This window comes from Muscardinus avellanarius (genome assembly GCF_963383645.1).
Source record: "Muscardinus avellanarius genome assembly, chromosome: 11".
In the NCBI taxonomy this organism is placed as follows: Eukaryota; Metazoa; Chordata; class Mammalia; order Rodentia; family Gliridae; genus Muscardinus; species Muscardinus avellanarius.
Genome location: NC_137797.1, coordinates 105432450 through 105455919, shown reverse-complemented (window position 1 = coordinate 105455919; position 23470 = coordinate 105432450). Strand labels below are relative to the sequence as shown.

Sequence of the window (23470 nt, the reverse complement as noted above, 5' to 3'; positions counted from 1 at the left end):
TTTCCAAACCCACAAACTTCACTGTAATGAACTCCAGCTAATTTGATCAAAATACCTCTGGCTGGAAAGACAAGGCAACCAGCCAATCCGAAAACGGCTTCCTCTTTCTTATTTCTATTGGACTACGTGCGTGTCAATCGCCATGGTGTCTCCGTATTGGGGCGGGCTCTTAGCCTACAATCAACCAATGAAGTGTCACCTTGGAGCGGAAGCGACTCTGGCCCCGCAGTTCCTGGTGTTCTCTATGGTTCCGGGACCCGGCGACGCTCGGAGATAGCCGGCCGGAGGGCCGGAAGTGACGTCAGGATGGCGGTGGGGCGCGAGGTTTCAAGATGGCGGTGGCTAGATGGTTGACCGAGAGGCAGAGGTGAAGGCCCCTACCGAGTCGACGGGGCCGGGAGTCGCTCCCTCTCCGCGTCTCGCAGTCTTGGGACCCCGGCCGTAGTGTGAGTGTGTGGGATTGCGTCTCCGCGCTGCTTCGGCCCGGCCGGGGCCCCCTCGGCCTCGCTCTCCCTCTTGCCTTTGGGGGCCCCGGGCCGGCGTGGCGCAGCGGCCCGGCGGGTCGGTTGGCGCCGCTTCCCGTGCGCGTCGGCCGGTGGCCTGAGCCTGGTCGTCTCGCTCCGTCGCTATGGTTTCGGCAGTTGCCGCGGCCGCCTCCTTGGGTGGGAATGGAGCGGGACCCCGCGCAGCCTCGGGGGCCGAGTGGAGCCCCCAGCCCAAGGGTTACTTTTATGATGCATCTGATGACGCTGACGCTGTTGATGATGGTGATGCTGATGATGATGTTGGCTTGATTTCCCGATCGCCCCTGCTTTTAGATAGAAAAGTAATTTGTGTAGCTCAAGGCTCCTTTGGTGGTCTTTAAACATTCCCTGTAATTCTTATCAGTTCTGTTTCAGTGCTGGGGGAAGAGGGGCGGAACAGGAGCCTCAGGATGATTGAGGAAGGAAAACACTAAAGATAGAGGCCATCGGAGATAGAAGAACTTGTATTTGTGCCCATTTGCTGGGTTTCCCCATGCGATACCTTCTACCCTCCCCGTACCTGCCTCACGCCCCCCCACCCCCGTTTAAAGGAGAAAGAAACACGTAGTAGGGCAAAATAATTGCCACTGGAACAGGTCTGAAATATCTAGCAGAAATCGGGGCGATCGGAGGCTTGGTGAGAGGTATTAACTGTTAACTGGTCTAACAAAATCTTCATAAAAGGGTTAAGGGAAGGTGCAGTTGTATGGTGCACCCAAGAATTTACCTTATCTTCCCCTTCTCACCCTTAAAATTATCTGCTTTCTAAACGAAGCAAAATTGTCAGCGTTTATTATTACTAAGTTTCTAAAAGCTAAACTTTTATTCCTTTGGAATAAAAGAGGAAGAAAATATGTTAGAAAAAGTATGGGCTTTAAAAATATTTTTTCCTCAAACACAGTTATCACTTTCAATTAAAAATACTAATCAGGAGTCAAGAAAGTAACAGTTAAAAACTATGTAGATAGAGAAAGAAAGAGAATTATCTATATCTCCTAATGTTGAAGTGTTTGGGAGTTCAATTCTAAACTTTTGAATATTTGCATTTTTAATTTATGCTTTAAGCTCTTGAGAAGAATTATATCTGGATTAGAACAAAATCTGAGTTAAATACGCTTAAATTAATGAGTATTTACTGCCTCAGGAGTGTTGGAAATGTACACACACACGCTAAGAAAAACCATCAAGAGGGGAAAAGGAGGAATTGTGTTTGATCCATTTCCCCTTTCCCTCTTTATTCTTTCATCCTACGTGTAAATAAAGGGAGGATGTAGGAAAAGGACTAATGGCTTATATTCATTATTCTCGGTTTTAAAACGTTTTCTAGTTGATTTTTTCAATTGAAAATTGTGATTTATAAAGAAATGTTATAAAGTGATCTCAGACTTACTATCCTTTTAAAGAATAGTGATTTACGTTCTTGAGGTCAAGGGAGTTAAGGCAAATTTTGTGGATAATAAAGTCAAATCTAAGCAAAGAACAAAGTCTCAAAATTAATCATCAAAGGGATATTTTTCCTGGAGGTTGATAGGAACTCTAAAAAGGAAGAAATATTAAGAATATAGAAGTAAGCTATTTCTTTTGTCTTTGCAGGACTTTTATTTTTTTAACATAAATAAGTAAACCATACAGATTGTCAACATGGGGCGGAGATCAACATCATCCACGAAGAGTGGAAAATTTATGAATCCTACAGACCAAGCCCGTGAGTGTCATTTGTGTGGAATGAGAGTGGTGTTAAAAGTGCACATACAGGGGATCTGTCTCACTGTGGCCTAGGTACAGGGTCATCAGTGACAAGAGGGATTAATTGTCTGGAATCAAACTGCATTTGTTTGTTGGTATATGATTAAGACTTTAAAATGTGCAAATAAATTGGTACCTATATTTCACTTTCCAAATTTGCTTGACTTGCAAAGTAGAATAGGCTTAAGGCTTTTTTTTTTGTTGTTTTTTTTGTTGTTGTTGTTCTGGGGATTGAACCCAGAGACGGTCTCTCCTTAAGCTATATCTTCATACCTATTTTTTATTTTTATTTATTTATTGATTTTGAAGCAGGGTCTCACTGAGTTGCAAAGGGCCTTACTAAGTAGCTGAGGCTGTCTGCGAACCGCGATCCTCCGGTCTTAGCCTCCCGAAGGCTGGGATTACAACCATGTGCCACCACGTCTTGCTATTTATTTATTTATTTATTGTGGTGCTAGGGATTTAACCCAAGGACATCCTGCCTCTGAGCTACACCCCCAGCCCAAATTTTTATTCTTTATTTTGAAACAGGATCTCACTAAGTTGAAGAGGGCCTCACTAAGTACCTGAGGCTGGTCACGAACTTGCGATCCTCCTGTCTCAGCCTCTCAAGTACTGAGATTATAAGCGTGCGCCACCACACCCAGCTTGTTAATTTTTATTTTGAAGCAGCTTCTCATTAGGTTGTTGAGAGTCTCCCTAAGTTACTGGGGCTGGCCTTGTACTTTGTGGTCCTGCCAAGTTCTGGGGTTACAGGTGTGCACTTTTGCACCTGGCGAGGTTTTTTCTTTTCTGTGTTTGGAATTTTGAACAGACTCTTGCTTAATGTTTAATATCTTTTTCCTCAAGATTCATAATTATTTTTTAAAAGTTTAAAAAATGTCTCAACATGTATGGTTGTTGTGAACATCGAGGGCCATTCATCATCTAGTAGGTAGAAGCCAGTGATGCTGCTAAATAGCTACGTGTACAGGATTGCCTCACACAACAGAAGATTGCCTTATTAAATTGGAGTGCTGATTTTTCAAGATTTAAAATCGTATTGTCTCTTCTTCTCTCCCCTTTAAGGAAAGGAAGCCCGGAAGAGAGAATTAAAGAAGGTATGATTCCAGAAGCATTCTATAAGAGTTATTTGGTACTTCTTGTCATTTGGGATTCGTGGATTTCAAAATAGCATTTCCAGTTATTTTCTAGAAAAGATACCATGTGCTTCTTACAGAAACCACAAGTTTTACTAAACCAAAACTTACTTATCTGAAGTAACTGTGCAGATAGGCTCATGATTGTTATAATGACATTGTTTTATCTTTCCAGTGAGTTAAAAAAAAATACTTTTGAAAATAATTGTAATAAATCAAAGTAGAGCAGTTTTCTTAAAAGTTATTGAATTAACAAGTGGAAATAAATGTGATATTAGATTATCTTTATTCTTGATTTGTTAGCTATTGAGTTTGTGGCACAGTACTTCAACAGAATAGAGAAGAAATAATCTTTAGTATCATGTTTAATACATTGAAGGTATTGAGGTCTTTAATCATTTTCAATTGTTTGGTTTTGTCTTATTGATAGCAATAAATCTTGCAAAGTGTGTCCCTGTTTCAATATACGACTTTTTAATTTAGCTACCACCTTCATTTTTTTGTTGTTGTTTGTTTTTTTTGTTTTTTGGTTTTTGTTTTTGGTAGTACTGGGAGTGGAATCCAGAGGCTTTCTACCTCCGAGCTGTACTCCCAGACCTATCCTATTTTATATTTTATTTGGAAACAGGGTCTCACTAAGTTGCTGAGAGCCTCACTAAGTAGCCGAGGCTGGCTTCAAACCTGTGCGATCCTCCTGTCTCAGCCTCCCAAGCACAGGGATTACAAGCATGCGTCACCACGCCCGGCTGCTACTACCTTAATTTTTTTAAAAAGGAAAGTTTTAACTAACTGCTAAAGATCTCACAAGGTTAAATCACATCTTTTGGACTAAAGTTAAACATTTTTTAGAGCAAAATAGTACACAGCTTCATGATGGTTGAAACAAGTGATCAGAAACCAAGGGGAATTCAGAATTCGATTTAAGCTGATTGTTGAAGCAAATTGAAGTAAACACTCGTGAACTTCTGACTTCTTAACATTCTGCTCTTCCGTTTTCTAAGAACAAAAAACAACGCATGATGGTACGAGCTGCAGTTTTGAAGATGAAAGATCCCAAACAGATTATCCGGGATATGGAGAAATTGGATGAAATGGGTAAGAAGTTGTTAAGGTCTAGATTGCATAGCGGTCCGCATCACCTGGAGCCCACACAGCAAAGCTCGTAATGAGCTCAGCAGCCTGGACCAAGAAAAACACAACAACATGATAGCATTTGACGCTGGGATTTAGTTTTAGTGTCGGGAAAGCAACATGGAGAGACTGTTGGAGGGCTGTTGTAAACTGGAGATCCCATATCCTGGAATGAGAGAAAGCCATTATTTCACTTGACCTAATTGTGGACATATGGTAACAAAAGCCATATCTGACCTCATTTTTCAAAAAAAAAAAAAAAGACAATCTGGATTATAAAATTACCTTGGAAGCCGGGTGTGGTAGTGCACACTTATAATCCCAGTACTTGGGTGGCTGAGACAGGAGGATCGCAGGTTCGACGAGGCCAACCTCAGCTACTTAGACCCTTTGCAATTTAATGAGACCCTGTTTCAAAATACAGAATAAGCCAGACATGATGGGGCACGCTTGTAATCCCCATGCTTGGGAGGCAGAGACAGAAGGATGGTGCAGGTTCGAAGACAGCCTTGCTGGCTTAAGAGACCTTGTTTCCAAAAATAAAAATATAAAATAGGTCTGGTAGTGTAGCCCGAAGGTAGAAGGGTTCCATCTCCCAGTGCCACCAAAAAAAAACAAAAACAAAAAAAATACAGAATAAAAATAAGGCTGGGAGTGTAACCCAGGTAGAATGCCTCTGGGTTCCATTCCCCAGTACAGGAAAAAAAAAAAAAAAAAAAAAACCTTGATGCTTACCATGTTTTATTTTTTAGTCTTGGCAGTTACCATGTAAATATAAATATTAGGCAACTATGAATATAAGACAATATTCCATTTTTTCAGTGAGACTATCCAAAAAGATACCTATTTGGAAAGAATGTAGAAGAAATCAGAAAGTATAGATGCTTTTTTACTTAATGAGGTTACATCCTAATAGTTTACTCATAAATTGAAAATATTATAAATCAAAGATGCTTTTAGTACACTTGGCCTACTGAACAACCCAGCTTCGGCTTACCTTAAATGTCCTCCGAGCACTTAACAGTAACCTTGAGTTAGACAGAGTCATCAAACTCAATGTTAAAGTGTTGAACTTCACACGTAGCTGGTTGAACACTAAAAGTGAAAAATGGAATGGCTTTGTGGTCACTTGAAGGGATGTTTCTTTTGAACATTTACAGCTCTTGTACCATTATAAAGTCGAAATTCTTAAGTTAAGAATCATCAGCTGCCACAGGAAATGATGTCTCTACTTACGGTACTCAGCCTTAATAGTAGAACATGTAGCATTTATGAAGTAGCGGTTTTTAGATGTGCAAAAAAATGTCTAGTCCGTCCCATGTGCTTTTCAACCGGTACGTTTTTGCCAATTCTTCTTTGTCTTACGTGTCCCCCAACCCATTTTATTTTAAACCAAGTATCTTTGTAAATGAAACTTGCAAAAATCTTTTAAAACAATAAAAAAAAATGTGTTTCCAAAGACACAGAAATATGTTGGTGAAAGAGGTCCATTGAAATTCTTCAGTGTTGCATTAAATGCAGTTTTTCAAAAGTGTAGCCGTGTGTGGCAACAGTATTCCAGTTTCCCAAGCAGCAGAGTGCCGCCTGGGCAGCTCGTCTGGCATTCGCTTTGGGACAGATCCCAAGCCTTTTCCATTTAAGCTGTCACTGGTGCCACTTGTTGTTTCTGGTTTAAATATCACTAGATACAATTACTTTCCATGAAATCTCTCAGAATCCCCCATTAAATGGTCCAAAATTCTCACTCGTTTAAAAAAGCTAATCATAATAGGCTGCTCCACGTTTTTGCATATGTTTCATCTAACATTGACAGCTCTTTAGGAAGCTGGGGCCTAGAGGGGTTACAGACCTTTCTCACAGCCTCGTTGCTGTGTGGTGGTAAAGCTGGGATTAAACCCATCCAATGCTTTCATTAATCACGCTGGGATACTGTGATCTAAAAATATACCCTCTGGATTTGAATTAATCATCAAGGTTAATAGTGATAGGATTTAGGGAAGAAGATAATTCAAGATATTCAAGACAAGGGAGAAGAGAACACAGTTCATCAAATCTTTGTTACATTTATAAAACTCAATACAAACTAATTAAAGTAAAAAAAAGTATGCAGTGGTTCCCATAATTGAGAAATCCCCGAGTGAAACTGGTCCGGCAAACCCAGCCGTCATCAGGCCTGGACTCTGTCTGGTTACTGTTAGCTTCCTGCAGCACGCAGCGATGAGCTCTGGGTGGAGAGTGGGGTGTGAGAGTCGTGCTGATTGGAGGCGAGGCCTCGGAGCTCTAGGTGTGAGAGTCGTGCTGATTGGAGGCGAGGCCTCGGAGCCCTAGGTTCACTTCATCTTCATCCCTCACCTGCTTAACATCCCCAGAAAAAGTAAAACGAGAGCTTTTCTTTTTCACATCTGCATTTAAAGTCTTCAGAGAAAGATCTGGTCTCAGTTGGGTTGCTGTGCCAGTTGATTTCTTTTATTAACCTTCTAAAAAGTAGGATGGAGGAATCCAATTGACCAGGCAGGACAAGGGCTCTTATGTCCTTGGCAGAGGGCCGAAACAAAGCCCCGTATGGATTCATGGTCAGTCAGGGAGAGAACCGTCTATAGTAGCTAGACAAGGGACATGGGTCCATTATAAAACCAGTAGAAGTGCGAAGCCAAGCACTACTGGGCATTTTATGTGTGATCCCATTTTATCAAAGTTTTGCTATAATTGATAACCCCATTCTCCAGGGGAAGAAGCTAAAGAGCAGAGAATTCAAGTAAAATGCTCAAGATTTTAGGATTAAATGACAACCAATGTAGTACATCAACACCGATCTGAAGATGGAAACGTCACCGTAGCAGGTTTTTAGTGTAGAGAAATATAAATTAATTCTATCAGAATGAAAAAGTCAACCAGGTAACATCTGAGAAATGAAAATAAAAATTAATGACCTAAAATATGTGGAATTTTAGGCTAGATGTATAGTTCAATGATAAAACATGTGCTTAGCATGCTCAAGGCCCTGGGTTTGATTGCCAGCACCAAAAAATAAGTAGATTTAAAAACATGCGTTTCAGCAAATATTTATTGTAGTTCTATTGAATAAATTTGAAGAGCTTCGTATTTGTATCCAATGTTTTATCTAGGTGGTTTTTACTAAAAGGCATAGTCTGTGACTACCTAGATGAGGTGTCCCTTTGTTTATGATTCTGTAATCTGTTCTCTCTCCCAGAATTTAACCCGGTGCAACAGCCCCAATTAAACGAGAAGGTGCTCAAAGACAAGCGTAAAAAGCTGCGCGAAACCTTTGAGCGGATCCTGCGGCTTTATGAGAAAGAGAATCCAGACATTTACAAAGAGTTGAGAAAGCTCGAGGTGGAGTATGAGCAGAAGAGGGCTCAGCTGAGCCAGTACTTCGATGCCGTCAAGGTAATCCAGCTTCTTTTTCAAAGAAATTAAAATGTCCTCGGATTTGCTCTAAAAAGTTAATGGGAGAATTGGTCATTTTAAACCTCTTCATGTGAATTTTTACAACACTAGGCATACACTTATCCTGTAAGCCACAAACCTAATCCCCTTAATTGGCAGAAAAGAAATTAACCTATTAACACAGTAATCGTCCAAAACTGAAAATAGCCCCTGTCTATTAATAGCATACTGGATAATGAAACTGTAATGTGTTCATACAATGGAATACTACCCAGCAAATAGAGAGATGGCCTAATGATGCTCAAAACACAAGAACAATTAAAAGCACACGGATCTCAAAAACTTGCTGAACTCTCATAGCTATTACATGTGTGTGAAATTCTAGCTCAGGCAAAAGTAATCTATGAAGGAAATTCTTTAGATAGTTACCATGGGATGGTGTTAGGCTTGATTGGAAAGGATACAGGCTGTTTGCATTGATCAGAGCTCACTGAATTTGTGCCTTTTATTGCAAATTTTACTTAAAAATTTAAAAAGTGGTGTATTTTTTTTTTTTAAAGAAGGTAGTATGCGTCCCATTTATAGATAAGGAAACTAAAGATAACCTGGTTAGTGGCATACAGAGAATACAAACAGAAATCCAACTAAGGCAGACTAATTTTAAGGCCCAGGCTCTACTGCTTAGTAATTGATTAGGTGTTTGGTGATATGTGTATATTTCTAGGATAGTAGTGTAGCTTTGTTACCACTTCAGCAGTTGGACTTCTAAATAGCTATTTTATATCATACCAAGAAAAATCAGCTGATAATAGTAAAGGCACAAAAAAGTTAAGAAAATTCAAACATTTCTTTTGTTCTTTGACAGTCTTTAAAAGTTTGACGAGGTTGTCAGTTCTTGATTTTTTTTTATGATGTTGAAGTTGGAGAGTAAATTCAGGTTTCAAAAGAGCAGATGTGGAGTTTTGGAAGTTGACTCTGGATTGCTTCTCTGATACTACTGAAAGCTCCTCCGTTTCAGAACGCTCAGCATGTGGAGGTGGAGAGCATTCCTTTGCCAGACATGCCGCACGCTCCTTCCAACATCTTGATCCAAGACATCCCGCTTCCTGGGGCCCAGCCACCCTCCATCCTCAAGAAAACCTCAGCCTACGGGTAAGGAGGCGCGCCACAATTAGAGCTGCTGGTATTAGAAGGCCCTTTTGACCGGGCCACCATTAATGTGTGAGAAACTGAAGGCAGCGTGGATGTAACAGTGTGATATTTGACTCAGTGTGAAGTAAACCCCTTGGAAACGCTGAGAAGAGGAAGTGTTTTCTGCAGTTGTGTGGTTAATGCCATGTTTTCCCTACAGACCCCCAACGCGCGCCGTTTCCATTCTTCCTCTTCTTGGACATGGGGTTCCACGCTTGCCCCCTGGCAGGAAGCCTCCTGGCCCTCCGCCTGGTCCGCCTCCTCCCCAAGTCTTGCAGATGTATGGCCGTAAGGTGGGCTTTGCACTAGACCTTCCCCCTCGTAGGCGAGATGAAGACATGCTGTATAGTCCTGAACTTGGTAAGGAGCGACTGTTCTTTTCCTGCTGGGACCTTTTCACTGTCAGGTTTCGTGTGGAATGTGCTGCTCACCTCCGTCAGAACTTGGGAAACGTGTGAGGATGCCATGCGTACACCAGAGTGTACACACATGGACGGGGTGGGATCTACCCAGGTGAAGGCAGCGTGTACAGGAAGGATGGCGCTCTTTATTGTGACTGGAGGTGTCGCGCTCCTGCCTAGATTGGAGACTGAATTGTCAGATCAGAGCATCATTGTAACACAGTCAGGATTGTGTGTGTGGTTATTTACACATTACTGTTTCTAAATAGGATGTATTGTTTAATTCAAACCTTTAAAAAACTTATGTACCAAGAAATATTTTAAAATATTAACCCATGAAAATATATATTGTCAGACCACACGAATAGCAGAGATATACAGACTTTGTATTTACTCACTAAGCTGAACCCTGAGTGGCGCGGGGCATGATTGTATTTCCGGTACCGTGTGGTGGAGCCCAGTCCCATCCTCATCCCTTACTCTCCCGCTTTAGCTCAGCGGGGCCATGACGACGACGTGTCCAGCACCAGCGAGGACGATGGCTACCCTGAGGACATGGACCAAGACAAGCATGACGACAGCTCTGACGACAGCGACACTGACCGGTCCGATGCAGAAAGCGAGGGGGAGGGGCTAGGACACCGCGACGACGGCGAGCGGGACGGCAACGAGGAGAGGAAGTCGGGTGCGTGGTGGGGCTCCCGGGCCGGCTGTCTCACCTCCGTGCCAGCATTCGGAGGTTTTTGACGTAGTATTCAATAGACGCTTGTGAGGAAATAGCGATTGTAGTCAGAAGTCTCTAGTAAATTCCACTTTGGGGCAAAAGGCAACTATTGACTACCAGAAAGATACGCTATTGTGGATATGCTGAAAGAATAACAAGGTGGTTGTTTTAAAAATAAGCTTATTGAAGCCAGGCGTGGTGGTGTACGCTTGTAATCCCAGCATTTGGAAAGCTGAGACAGGAGGATCCCATTTCACGGACAGCCTCAGTGAGGCTCAGCCACTCGGGCCCTTTGCAACTCAGTGAGGCCCTGTTTCCAGACAAAGAACAAAAACTAGGGATGGGGATGTAGCTCAGAGGTAGCATACCCCTGGGTTCCATCCCCAGTACCGCAAAAAAAAATAAAAAATAAAAAAATAAGCTTATTGAAATGCCTACTGTGTTAGAGGCCCTTTGAATTCTCTGTGTTCATGCTGTCTAACATGAATCGCAATCATAATTAAAACTCAGGTACATCTGTTAGAGGAATCGTGAGCCAAGTTTTCTCCATATAATGTGTGTTTACATAGTGTCAAGAAAATGTTCAGCTTTGGCCTCTGTACCGAGCGTGCACAGCATACACGCTCAGAAGTTTTGGGCTTCGGGGGTGTTTTGTCACCCCCAGCACAGTGTTCATCACTGTGCCAGTATATGAGGCTAATATGAGTACTCGGGGCACACATGCTCTGGAGCCGGCTCCCGACTATGATTTGAGGGTAATAAAGACAAAGGATAAACAAACTTAATGCCCTGCCTTTGTGGAGCTTAATCAGTAAACCTGAGGGTCATCCACTACACATGATGTAGAACTGTCTAGTGGGAAGCCTTTGGCGGGCTAAGAAGTGTCTTTCTATTCCTAGTTAGCTAAGAATTTTTCTTTTTTTAAATGATACTTTTAAGCATTTGTTGGAGCGTTTTTGGTTCTTTTTTTGTGTATTAGAGTGAATTACGTTGCTAGCTTTTTGAATGTTAAGCCATCTTGCGTTTCTGGACCAACCCTGCATGCTTATAATGTGTTTTTCTTGAGCCGGGCGTGGTGGCGCACGCTTGTAATCCCAGCATTCGGGAGGCTGAGACTCTGTGTAGTGTCTCTCTTGTGGCTCTCTTGGTGTACTTCTCTGCCGGGGATGGTTTGTAATCACAGATAGCGCTTTGTAGTGTTTGTTATACGGTGCACGCTCACTGAATTCTGTTGGTCCCTGTCCACCTTCCCCCACCCTCCCTGGCCCTCAGGTCTGAGTGTACGGTTTGCCGATATGCCTGGGAAGTCCAGGAAGAAGAAGAAGAACATGAAGGAGCTCACCCCACTGCAGGCCATGATGCTGCGGATGGCTGGTAAGACGGGCAGGCAGGGCGCCTCGCCTTCCGGCGTCTCCGCCGACCAGTGCTCTGCGGGCCCCAAAATGAGGAGTCAATTTGTGTTTCATAAGAACTAAAGTTTGAAGGCATTTGATAGGCTGCCCAGGTTACACAGGAGTGCATTGGTAGAGTTGGCATTTAAGCTCAAGCCCTTCTTGCCCAGAAGCCTGAGTGTGTGCCAGTGTGCGACCCTGGCTCTGATGATGGGAAGCGGTGTGCCCTCCACACCCGAGCACTTTGCTGGCGGGCAGTCAGGAGCTTTACGGATGCTTTACTAAGCACGTGTCTTTGGGCATTGCTGCACTCAGGCTGTAGGAGACGAGTCAACTCTGTTCACCTGTGTGTGTAAAAATCTTCTTTCAGGCCAGGAAATCCCTGAGGAGGGCCGGGAAGTAGAGGAATTTTCAGAGGATGATGACGAGGAGGATTCTGATGATTCTGAAGCAGAAAAGCAATCACAGAAGCAGCATAAAGAAGATCCCCATTCCGACAGCACATCTGCTTCCTCGCAGCAGCAGGCTCCCCCGCAGTCCGTTCCTCCTCCTCAGATACAAGCACCTCCCATGCCTGGACCACCTCCGCTGGGACCACCGCCCGCTCCGCCTCTGCGGCCCCCTGGGCCGCCCACGGGCCTCCCTCCGGGACCGCCTCCAGGTGAGCACTTGGGCGGCGAGCAGGAGGGTGACCCGATGGTGTTACAGGGGACGTTCCAGACCCTTCTACGTTGTCAGCATTCACGCTTTCTTGTTTCCTTAAACTACTTTTTTTTTATGATACGTTGACCCAGTTGTAAATTGGTAGCAGGTGGGACCAGGGCACAGTTAATAGTATTTTATTTTCTCAGGCTAGAAATTATTGAATGTCACTAATTTTGGTGAGTTTCTTAGTTATATTTTTTATAGAGACAAATTAGTCTGTTTTGTGTGTATGTGTGTGTTCAGCTTTAGACTATAAAATATTTGAGACAACGTAGAGAACTTCTTAGCTATTATGCTTTTAGTCTCACATTCAATTGAGTTGTCTTCAGCTGAGCTAGTCCTTTTCTGATTGGTGTAAAGCAAAATAGGCCATTCTCGGTGGTCTCTGCCTATCTCAATGAATTACAGAGGGTCTTTATAGCATCCTACCTCATTCATTCTTAGCCGACACTGGAACCATTTAAGACTTTTCTCCTCTGTATATTTCCAGCTGTTACTGTGTGTTTTTATCAGTGCTGGAAATAAAAAGGAATGGTCCCTAACAATCCCTTCTCGTGCCCATCCGTTGTTGGGTGGATGCTGCCTGCGCACATTTCACTGCGAGACTTTGGGGTCCCGACTTGGGGTTAAGGTGGCGGCCATCAAGTCAGCTGTGCAGCGAGGCTGAGCAGCTGCTGGCGTGGCCTGGGCGCCGCTCTTGCCGCTTGCTGTTGCCTGTTGGTATCACTGTATCACTTTTCTCTTTCCAGGGGCTCCTCCATTCCTGCGACCTCCCGGGATGCCAGGGCTCCGAGGGCCTTTGCCACGACTTTTACCTCCAGGGCCACCCCCAGGCCGCCCGCCCGGCCCACCGCCAGGCCCGCCACCTGGCCTGCCTCCTGGCCCTCCCCCGCGGGGCCCCCCGCCACGGCTGCCGCCCCCCGCACCCCCAGGTGAGGACTCGGTGTCTAGCACGGCTGCCCGCCACGTGCTTTGTTTGTCCGTGTATGTGCACATCTCACTAGCCGCTTCAGTTGCTGGGGCCGGGATGAAGTAGAGGTCTTGGAGGGGGCTTTGTTCGCTTCTGCGTGTCTCTGAGGGTTCTCCCAGCCAGAGGCCGCCTGAGGCTCTGAGATGTTTGGCTTTGAGTTCAGTGGTGAGTGTGAGGCTGCTCCACGCAGCTGCGCGAGTACCGCCGGACATTTCAGTCACTGGGGAGACTTCCGTTTCCCCTGTCAGTTAGTGTGCCAGTTTCCTTGTGGTTTGTATTAACTACACTGAATGTCCTGGTTTAGAGGTCTCCTTTAAAAACCGAGGCTCTATAATCAATATGGTACTTAATGTTCCATCTTAAGACTGGTGATGAAAAAAATTTGCAGTCTTGGTATATGATCATTTTATTCATCAGTAGTATGTGAATTATTTTTAATAACCTCAGATTTCAGTTAGTTACATTCTCTCATTCCATGTCCACTTAATAACCAGAGTAGAAATGTTATTCTCTAGCTGGCGTGGTGGCACGTGCTTGTAATGTCAGCATTTGGGAGGCTGAGACAGCCTCAGCTACTTGGTGAGGCCCTTGGCAACTCAGTGTGACACTGTTTTAAAATAAAAACTAAAAAATAGGGCTGGGGGTATAGCTCGGAGGTAGAACGCCCCTGGGTTCCATCCCCAGTACCACAAAAAAAAAAAAAAAAAAAAAAAGGTATTCTCTGCACAGGGAGACAGGGAGTTGCCTTCTTGTGCGGTGAGAGTGGTTATGGAAGTAATAAAGCGAGGGGGAGCTGCCCACCCTGCACTCGACAGCTAGACTCATCCGCGCTCTCAGTTGACATGGAGTTTGAATCCAGTTGGCATTACTGATTTTACGTTGTATTTTAAGGTAGATCATTATTTAGAGAGGAAAAAAATATTAATTGTAGAGCCCCAGCCAGAAGGTGAATGTTTTATAATACACTAGTCCTTGCTATCAGTGCATATTCCTGACTTTCTTATAGCAGGTGTTGAGTTCAGTTTATTTCCTGTAAATTGCTGTGTTTAAAAAAAAAATTGTCCACTTAGGCTTTACCCCCTTGTGGCAGCGATGCCACCAGTTCTGCTTCTTCACCTGCCTGTTCTTGCTTCACCTAGGCATCCCTCCGCCGCGCCCTGGCATGATGCGCCCGCCTCTGGTGCCTCCGCTTGGACCTGCCCCTCCTGGGCTTTTCCCACCAGCTCCCTTGCCCAACCCGGGGGTTCTGAGTGCCCCGCCCAACCTGATTCAGCGACCCAAGGCGGATGACACGAGCGCAGCCACCATCGAGAAGAAAGCCACGGCGACCATCAGTGCCAAGCCGCAGATCACGAACCCCAAGGCCGAGATCACTCGGTTTGTGCCCACGGCACTGAGGGTACGTCGGGAGAACAAAGGGGCCGCCGCCATTCCCCAGAGGAAGTTGGAGGATGACTCTGCCGTGCCCCTCGCCAAAGCGGCCCCCAAGTCTGGCCCCTCTGTCCCTGTGTCCGTGCAGACTAAGGACGATGTGTATGAGGCGTTCATGAAGGAGATGGAAGGGCTGCTGTGACCGCTGGCCAGAGGCGGGCGCGCGGTCCTGTGGGATCCTAACTTCAGTCAAGGAGTGTCCTAAAGTCGAGCCTTGCTTGGCATTCGCTGCACAGGAGAGGGGGTGTTTTCAGTGATTGGTGTCGAGCGTCCTGCAGACGCCCTCCCCACACCACCAGTTCCGCCCCGGCTCTTCCCCTCTGTGGTTCTTTGGGATTGGTCATCAGGGGAATATTAGTTACTTGTGTTCCCACTCGCTTCGTGTGTGCTGTGTGCACTGGAGTAGAGATTCCTGGGGGGAAACGTTTATTTCATCTTGCCTTTGTGTTGAGTTATTTTTAATATTTTCCTTGTAAATATTTTGTAATATTTTACTTGTAGTGAAATGGATCTCAATGTCATTTCCTGATGCAGAGCAGAATATTTGGGGAGAAAATGTACAATTCTTTGATTAAGATACTTCCCACTGATCTAAACTTTGAGTGTTTCATCGAAAAAATAAACATTCTACACCAAGATACCCTCTGTCTTACCGAAAAGAAGCAGTTATTTAAAATTCGGGTTTAAGGAACCACCATTTCTTGGACAGAATAAGAATCTCAGTGAAATCAGCCTAACTCGTTTTTTAAGTGTTAAGAGATGGAGAAGAGGAAAAACTCAAGATTATTATATTGGCTTTAGAGAACTGAAAAATATTAGAGTAAGACTCAACTTCTTATTGCTTAGATGACAGTCTTTATCCACAGATTCTAGATAGTTCCTCCAGAGCTTTGTGAACTGATACTAATTGAATGACAAAGGCCTTTTAAAATTATTCCAGATTATTGAAGACCAAGCAAAGGTTACTTTTTTTTACTTAATAGAGATTATATGCTTTTATATTAAAATATTAGTAAGAATGTTTAATGCTATGAATTAGCATTGTTTACCATTTATACTTGAGAATGTTGGAACTTTTTTTTTTATGTTGGATCTTTATAAAGGTTTGCATGGCTGGGCATGGTGGCCCATGCCTGTAATCTCAGTGACTTGAAAAGACCCTGTCACAAAATTTAAAACACTAGGGATATAGTTCAGTGGTGGGGCACCAGTGGGTTCAATCCCTAGTACCAGAAAAAAAAAAAAAAAAGGTTTCATGCGATCAATACATACAGACATAGACACACACACACACACACACGCTGAATACGTTGTGTTCAGGTGACACACCTGAGCTTCCATTGTGTGACATGACTTCACGTGGATCCCGTGTACAATCGAAGGTGGATGTTACAATAGAAGACGGGGCAATGAAATACTAAGGCTGCGGTTTTCTCAGGATTTTAGATTTGTATTCTGAGATCTTTTGAGTGTCTGGCTCCGCTTGGAAGTTGCTTGTTCTTTCAGATTAAAGGAAAAGCCTGCCAAAGTACCAAATGCATCCTTTAGTTTTGATTTTTAGACCAATTTAACGAAGGTCAGCAGGTAAACTGAATATTGGTTTAAATGCAAGAATTAAACACATCATCAAGTCGATGTGATTATATTTCAGCATAAACGACTGCTCTAGTATTAGGTCTGTATCTGCAACATGACGTGGGTTTTATATTCTTTCTGGGAGGAATTTGTTTGATGTGTAAGTGAGCTTTTGACAGTCACAAAGGTCATTTACTAACATCTTGCTAGTTTTATTTTTTGAACGTTCTCTTAACTGGTAAAACCTGACAAATTTAGTGTATAAACTGCATTTACAGAAAAAGGGAATCGCTTCTTATTCCAGGTAGACATCTGTTGCCATGGTCGTAATTTATGTCATGGTTTCATAAAAAGATTTGCTGAGTAGATCACTACTATGAAATATAATCTGGACTGAAGTCTGACAAGTGTACGGATGGAGTCGTTACTATTTCCTCATCAAAGTGTTGTTCTCCTACACAACAGTTGCCCCTTAGAATCATTCCGGAATTACTTTTTACTCTTTCCATCTTTCCTGAGACTTAAGGAGCCGTAAAATGTGAATTAAGATTCACTACAGTACTACCCTGCCATGGCATGAAAAAATCATAAAATTCTCACCTTGTATATTCTAGTTTGTGCTACTTTTTCTTTTTCTTTTACTGGTATTGGAGATCTAATAAAAAGGCATTCTACCTTCGAGCTACACACCTCAGTCCTATTTTATTATTTTAAAACAGGCTCTCACTAAGTTGCTGAGGCTTGGCTTTGAACCTGTAGTCCTGTCTCTGCCTCCCAAATACTGGGATGACCGACCTGCGTCACCATGCCCTGCTTGAGCTATTTATTACAATAGTTTTTATTAAAATAGCCGGGTATGGTGGTGCACACTTGTAATCTCAGTACTTGGGAGGCCTGAGACGAGGATCACAGGTTCGAAGCCAGCTTCAGCTACTTAGGTTATCTCAGCAACTTAGCAAGATCCAATTTCCAAATAAATCAAATAGGTCTAGGGGTTTAGCCTGGAGGTAGAAGGCCTCTGGGTTCCTTCCCCAGTACTGTACACACACACACACACACACACACACACACACACACACACACACACACACGGGGCATATCTGTAATCGCAGTACTCAGGAAGCTGAGGCAAGAAGATGGAAAGTTCTAGGCCAGCTTGGGCAACTTGAGACCCTGTCTCAAAATTTTAAAAAAGAGCTGGGGATAACTCAGGGGTAGAGTCACCCCCTGAGTTCATTTCCCAATACCACAAATATATACATATATATAGTAGCTACACTATTAATCCAAAGACACTTCAAATAGAGAAAACTTTCTTTAAAATGATCAGAAATCTGCAAGGAAGCTCCTGGATCCCCAAGCACATTTTTTTCTTGACTTCTTCCCCACCCTACCCCCACCCCTGGGGCCCGGTACTGGGGATTGGACCCAAGGGCATTCTACCTCCAAGCTACACCCGCAGTCCTTTTTTTAATTATTCTTTATTTTGAAACAGGGTCTCACTAAGTTGCAGAGGGCCTCACTAAGTAGCTGGCGCTGTCCTTGAACCTGCAATCCTCCTGTCTCAGCCTCCCGAGTACTGGGATTACAAGTGTGTGCCAACATGCCTGGCTTTTCCTTAACTTCCCATACCATTCACACAGAGCGTTTCCTCTCATTAGACATTTTAAGATTAAAAACGAGCTGTTTCTTTTGTAATTTATTATGGTGAAACCAATAGGAATTATACCAAGTTTGCAGAAGATAACATATCCAGGAGAAGTAACATGCTAAAATTGTTGCAAGGAATGTAAATGTGTGTTTTAATGAGTTTTACACAGTATTTTGTGAAGACAGAACACAATGTTGATCGCCATAGAATCTCAAAGAAAATGTCCAGTCCAAGAAAAAACAAATAACCACACTGCTCATTATTTCTGCACCCAGCAACCTTGAGCCTAATAAAAATTAAATGGAGATTAAAAGAAAAAAATAAAAGCCAGGTTTGATAATGAGTGAGGAAAACAGATACAGCTTTTGCTCTGAAATCTTGTCGAGCTTTATAAAATACAGTAGCCACAAATGAAAAGGCTGTGTTCTTAGGAAGGCTGAACTTTGTGTACTTTTATTGGTGCTTTATAGTCTCAGCTCCCCAAACGCTGGGATTACAAGTGTGCACCACGCCCGGCTGGCAGTAAGTTTCTTAACAGCTGCTTACCAACCATAAGAGTAACACACAATATTGGTCCATAAATTGTTGAACAGGCTCCACTCTAATAAGTTTATAATTAATAAGCCATTAATTATAAACTAGTTTGTCTTTGGGGTAATAAGTAAACAAATTCAGATTCACAAGCTTTATTTATTACTCTTCTTTGTTATAAATTGAGTTGTGAGTCAAGTGTGGTGGCGCAAGTGATCCCAGTACTTGGACGAGAATTGCAGGTTCGCGGCCAGCCTCAGCTACTTAGGCCCTTTGCAACTCAGTGAGACCCTATTTCAAAATAAAGAATAAAAAAATCGGGCTGGGGGTGTAGCTGGGAGTAGAATGCCCCTGGGTTCCATCCATGGTACCAAATTAAAAAAATAAATAAATAGTGGATGTCCCGTAATTAGTAAAAGAGCCACTGCAATTATTTTTGTGGTTTGCTATCACAGAAGTCATAGGATTCTACTGTGCGTGTTCCCATAGGCCCCAAAACTACCGCTACACCCTCCAAATCCACTTTCACATAGAAATAAGAGTAGCTACTAGTAATTTGGCTTTTTATTTATTTATTGTGTGTGTGTGTGTGGTACTGGGGATGGAACCCTTCTACCTCCAGGCTACACTCCCAGACCTATTTTTATACTTTTTTATTTGGAAACAGGGTCTCTTAAGCCAGCGCGGCTGGCTTCGAACCTGCGCGATCCTCCTGTCCCCGTCTCCCAAGCGCGGGGAATTACAAGCGTGCGCCACCACGCCCGGCTCCTTTGGCACATTTCTGTGAAGAAAACGTAGTGCCCTCCTTCACATAATCTCACTGAATCCTCCCCAAGCCCTTCCCAGAGAAAACTATTACGCCTTCGTTTTTAGCTTTAACACTTTTATTTTATTTATATGTTTATTATGCCCATCATAAATAAAACTGAGGTTGCAAAAGGTTGAGTAACATTTCCCAGATCAGACCACTAATGAAGAGCCTGGTAGATCTGAACCTCGGTCTCATCCCAGAAAGCTTCAGTTCTTCAACATGAAGGGCTTTGGGAAGTTGGCGTTTAATATGCCAATCATTACCAAGTATGGGGCGGACTAAACGTTTGGGTCCCAAGCCGGCAAAACTAAACAGACCAGTTCTCAGGAGCACGAAAGTCAAGACTGGCTCTGCAGGAAAAACAAATATCAAACAAATCCTGGCCGGAGCACACGCTGCCACAAGCATGTGTGCAAGTTAAAAACTGGAATTCAGTCCCCGCCCCCGCCCCAGCTTGTGTCCTCCGATGCCTGGTCTCACGTGGGAAGAAATATTGCCTCATAAATTAACCTCGGGAATTAGTGTGAGCACCAAAGAACACAGGCTGAGCTGATTTTTGCATACAGCTGTGTGTGTGTGTGTGTGTGTGTGTGTGTGTGTGTGTGTGTAGTACTGGGAATATAAACCAGGGGCATTCTACCTCCGAGCTACACCCCCAGCCTGATTTTTTATTCTTTATTTTGAAACAGGGTCTCACTGAGTTGCAGAGGGCCTCGCTAAGTAGCTGAGGCTGTCCTTGAACCGCGATCTTCCTGTCTCAGCCTCCCGAATGCTGGGTTTACAAGTGTGCGCCACCACACCCGACTTACATACAGCTTTTTAACAGTAAATAATAAAGGTTAAAACAACAACAAAACTCTCAAAAACAGAACTATTAAGGGGCTGATTGAACTTTACAGCCTGAGGAGCATGTGAGGGGATCGTGAGACCCTCTGGGGCAGTCGTCACGGAGGCTGGCCAGAGATGAGGTAGTTGTATCTTGCTCTGCAGGTGATAGACTTAGACAAACCACGGTGAATTATCAAAGACAAAGGCAGAAGCGGTTTTTCTTTTTCTGTTGTTACTGGGGATGGAACCCAGGGCCACACCCCCAGCCCTATTTTTTATTCAGTGGGTTGCAAAGGGCCTCACTAAGTAGATGAGGCTGTCTGCAAACCTGGATCCTCCTGTCTCAGCCTCCCAAATGCGGAGATCACAAGCGTGCGCCACCACGCCCAGATTTGTTTTTGATTTCTTATAAAACTCTTGATGGCCCTTCTTCTGACTTCTTCGTCATCTTGGTAACTATTGTCTTTAGGAAGTTAGGCTCAAATGTCAAAACCAGCCCCGGATACGCACTTATATAGTGACGCCCTTTATCATCTGTGGGTAATTAGCTGCAGCTGCAGACTTGTCAAGACTTTTTAACATATGCACATCCTCCTGTCTACTCTGAATCCTCCCTAGCTTAACTAACAACAAATAGAAAGTAAATGCCATGGGGTTGTGAGACTGTATTATTTAGGAAATGACAAGGAAAAAAGTCTGTTCATACTCAATAAAATGTCATTTTCCCCTAAATATTTGTTAACCTTGATTGGCTAAATCCGTAAATGTGGAAACCATGGATACCTAGGGCTGTATGTAAATGTCTGTGTGTGTGTGTGTGTGTGTGTGTGTGCATGTGTGTGTGTGTGTTCATGTATGCTTTATAAGTGGTACTATTGAGAACTAATTCTAACAATTGAATGTTTGTGAAAAAAAATCTTTTCAGTACCTTACCTATAATTTACTCTATCAGCGTATACTCATATCCTTGTAGAAAATGGTACTTCTTTCAGGTTATTAAGTGGCTGATATGCGGCTCATGAGAAGTGAATTTTTCGGGGGGCGGGTATGATGGATTAAACCCGGAGGCATTCTACCACCAAGCTACACTCCCAGCCCAACTTTATTTTTCATACTGAAACAGGGCTTCTGTAAATTGCTAAGGTTGGCTTCTAACCTGCGATTCCCCCCCACCCCGGCCCGTCTCAGCCTCCCAAGTACTGAGATTACAAGCCTTCAGTACCCTGCCCAGCTGAGGAGTCAACTACTTTATACATATGGAGAACCCCGACTGGAAGTTAGGGAGTCGAGTTAATAGCTGGAAATCCTGGAACAGCCTGTGGCACTTTGGGGTCTGTGGTCCTCAGGTATTAGGGGGGCAACCATCTGCCTTTTAATACACATGCGTATGGCCTGACCTCTGCACAACTCCAAGATCAACACTGGAGAAGCCCCTGTGTCCCTTCACACAAAGAAGAGACGCACGCACTAACAGAAGCTGTGTGTAATACTATTCCTCATCTTGAAAAATAGGGTACCAAGAAAAAAAAAAATGAGCGTCAAGAGTGGAAATATGGCGGGTCTCATTCACATCTGCACCCTCCTCCCTGGGTACAGAGCCGGAAAGATGGCCAGTAACCGTGGGAGCAAAGGAAAGTCCACATGGGGAAGTGTGGCCAGCCCTTGCTAATCGCTGCGGATTAGAAGGCACACCTCGCTTTCTCTTTTCCCCCCAGGAAGAATTCAACTCTGACTCACAGGGAAGATGAGTAAGGACGAATCCAAAGGCCTGAAATCTAAACTGGGATAAGCCAGGACGCAGCTTGCTGTACTAAGATGAGAAGGGTAAGAACAGTACTGTTCCAGAACAATACTGTCCCATGAGTAAGAGCACCCGACCCCTAAAAGTAAGGGTTTTGTCGTATTATTAAGCAAAGTCAAGATAATTCCCTGAGTAAAATATGGTAGAGACAAGACCCTTAGCTAAAACTCGAGAGAGAAAAAAAAATCATTCTTTTTTTTTTTTTTTGGTGCTCTGGTTGAACCCAGAGTCATGCTATCTCCAAGCTACACCCTCAGCCCTAATTTATTTATTTACTTATTTGTACTGGGGATGGAACTCAGGGGCATTCTACCTCCTTATTTATTCATTTATTTATACTAGGGATGGAAATCAGGGGCATTCTACCTCCTTATTTATTCATTTATTTATACTAGGGATGGAAATCAGGGGCATTCTACCTCCTTATTTATTCATTTATTTATACTAGGGATGGAAATCAGGGGCATTCTACCTCCTTATTTATTCATTTATTTATACTAGGGATGGAAATCAGGGGCATTCTACCTCCTTATTTATTCATTTATTTATACTAGGGATGGAAATCAGGGGCATTCTACCTCCTTATTTATTCATTTATTTATACTAGGGATGGAACTCAGGGGCATTCTACCTCCGAGCTGCACCCCCAACCCTATTTTACTTCTTGTTTTGAAACAGGGTCTCTTTAGGTTGTGGGGAGCCTCGCTAAGTTGCTGAGGTTGGCTGCGTGGGATCCCGTCTCAGCCTCTCACCATTTTAAAGGCTCCTAAGCACATGAAGTCCTAACTGAAGGCCCCGCTGTTATGTAACATGAGGGTCAGGAAGGAGTTTCCACTCTCATGACTCACACTTCTGTTACTACCCAAACTACGGGATGTTTCCTTCATTTTAAAGAACTGTGAAAGTTAGGGCGTTGGATCCGAACTCAGAGGCACAAAAGCTATTCGTGTAAGAGGGATCTCCTACATTGATACCGTGTCCTTAAAGCCACCCTTGGAAGAGGCGAAGCGACTCCGCCTCTTGAAACGCAGACTTGGCCAGAGCCACAAAAGCTGGGCCCAGGAGGTTCTTTTCCTAGCTTGGTCTTGACAGCCCACGACCAGCAGGAGAAAGGGGGAGTATTAGGAACTCGAGTGGGCCGCGTCGCACCGACGATGCTACCGAGATGCATCCCAGCCAGCCAGCTGCCGGCCACCGGGGCCTGGGCGCCCCCATCCTCCCTAACGCCCCCAGGGTTGTCACTGCGAGTCAGAGCAGCCCAGGGGCGCCAGCTGGCCGACCAGGACCTCTGCTCCAGGCCTTCGGGTCGCGCCTTCCCCCTACCCCGGGCCTCCTGCAGGTCCCGCAACTACACAGCTCTCGGGACTACTCGGTTTTCACCAACTTTATTGGCCCCGGGCTCCCGCGGTTCCTCACTGCCCATCTCCCGGCTGGATCGCACCGGCCCTTCTGGACATCCAGCCACCGGGATGGCCAGGGGGCGAGCCTCGGCGGGGGAGGTCGGCGTCCGGG

General features: G+C 44.0%; 1 protein-coding gene across 1 annotated transcript; it reads left to right on the top strand.

Moving 5' to 3' along the window:
• Positions 1–2053: 2053 nt before the first annotated feature.
• WBP11 (WW domain binding protein 11) lies at positions 2054–14903 on the top strand (the record flags this gene model as incomplete). Its single annotated transcript, XM_080705123.1, has 11 exons — positions 2054–2229; positions 3339–3370; positions 4411–4504; positions 7752–7948; positions 8967–9100; positions 9300–9499; positions 10034–10225; positions 11537–11638; positions 12026–12316; positions 13110–13292; positions 14470–14903. The coding sequence occupies exons 1-11, from the start codon at positions 2166–2168 to the stop codon at positions 14901–14903; spliced, it is 1923 nt and encodes a 640-aa protein (XP_080561249.1). The 5' UTR covers positions 2054–2165.
• Between the last annotated feature and the right edge of the window lie 8567 nt (positions 14904–23470).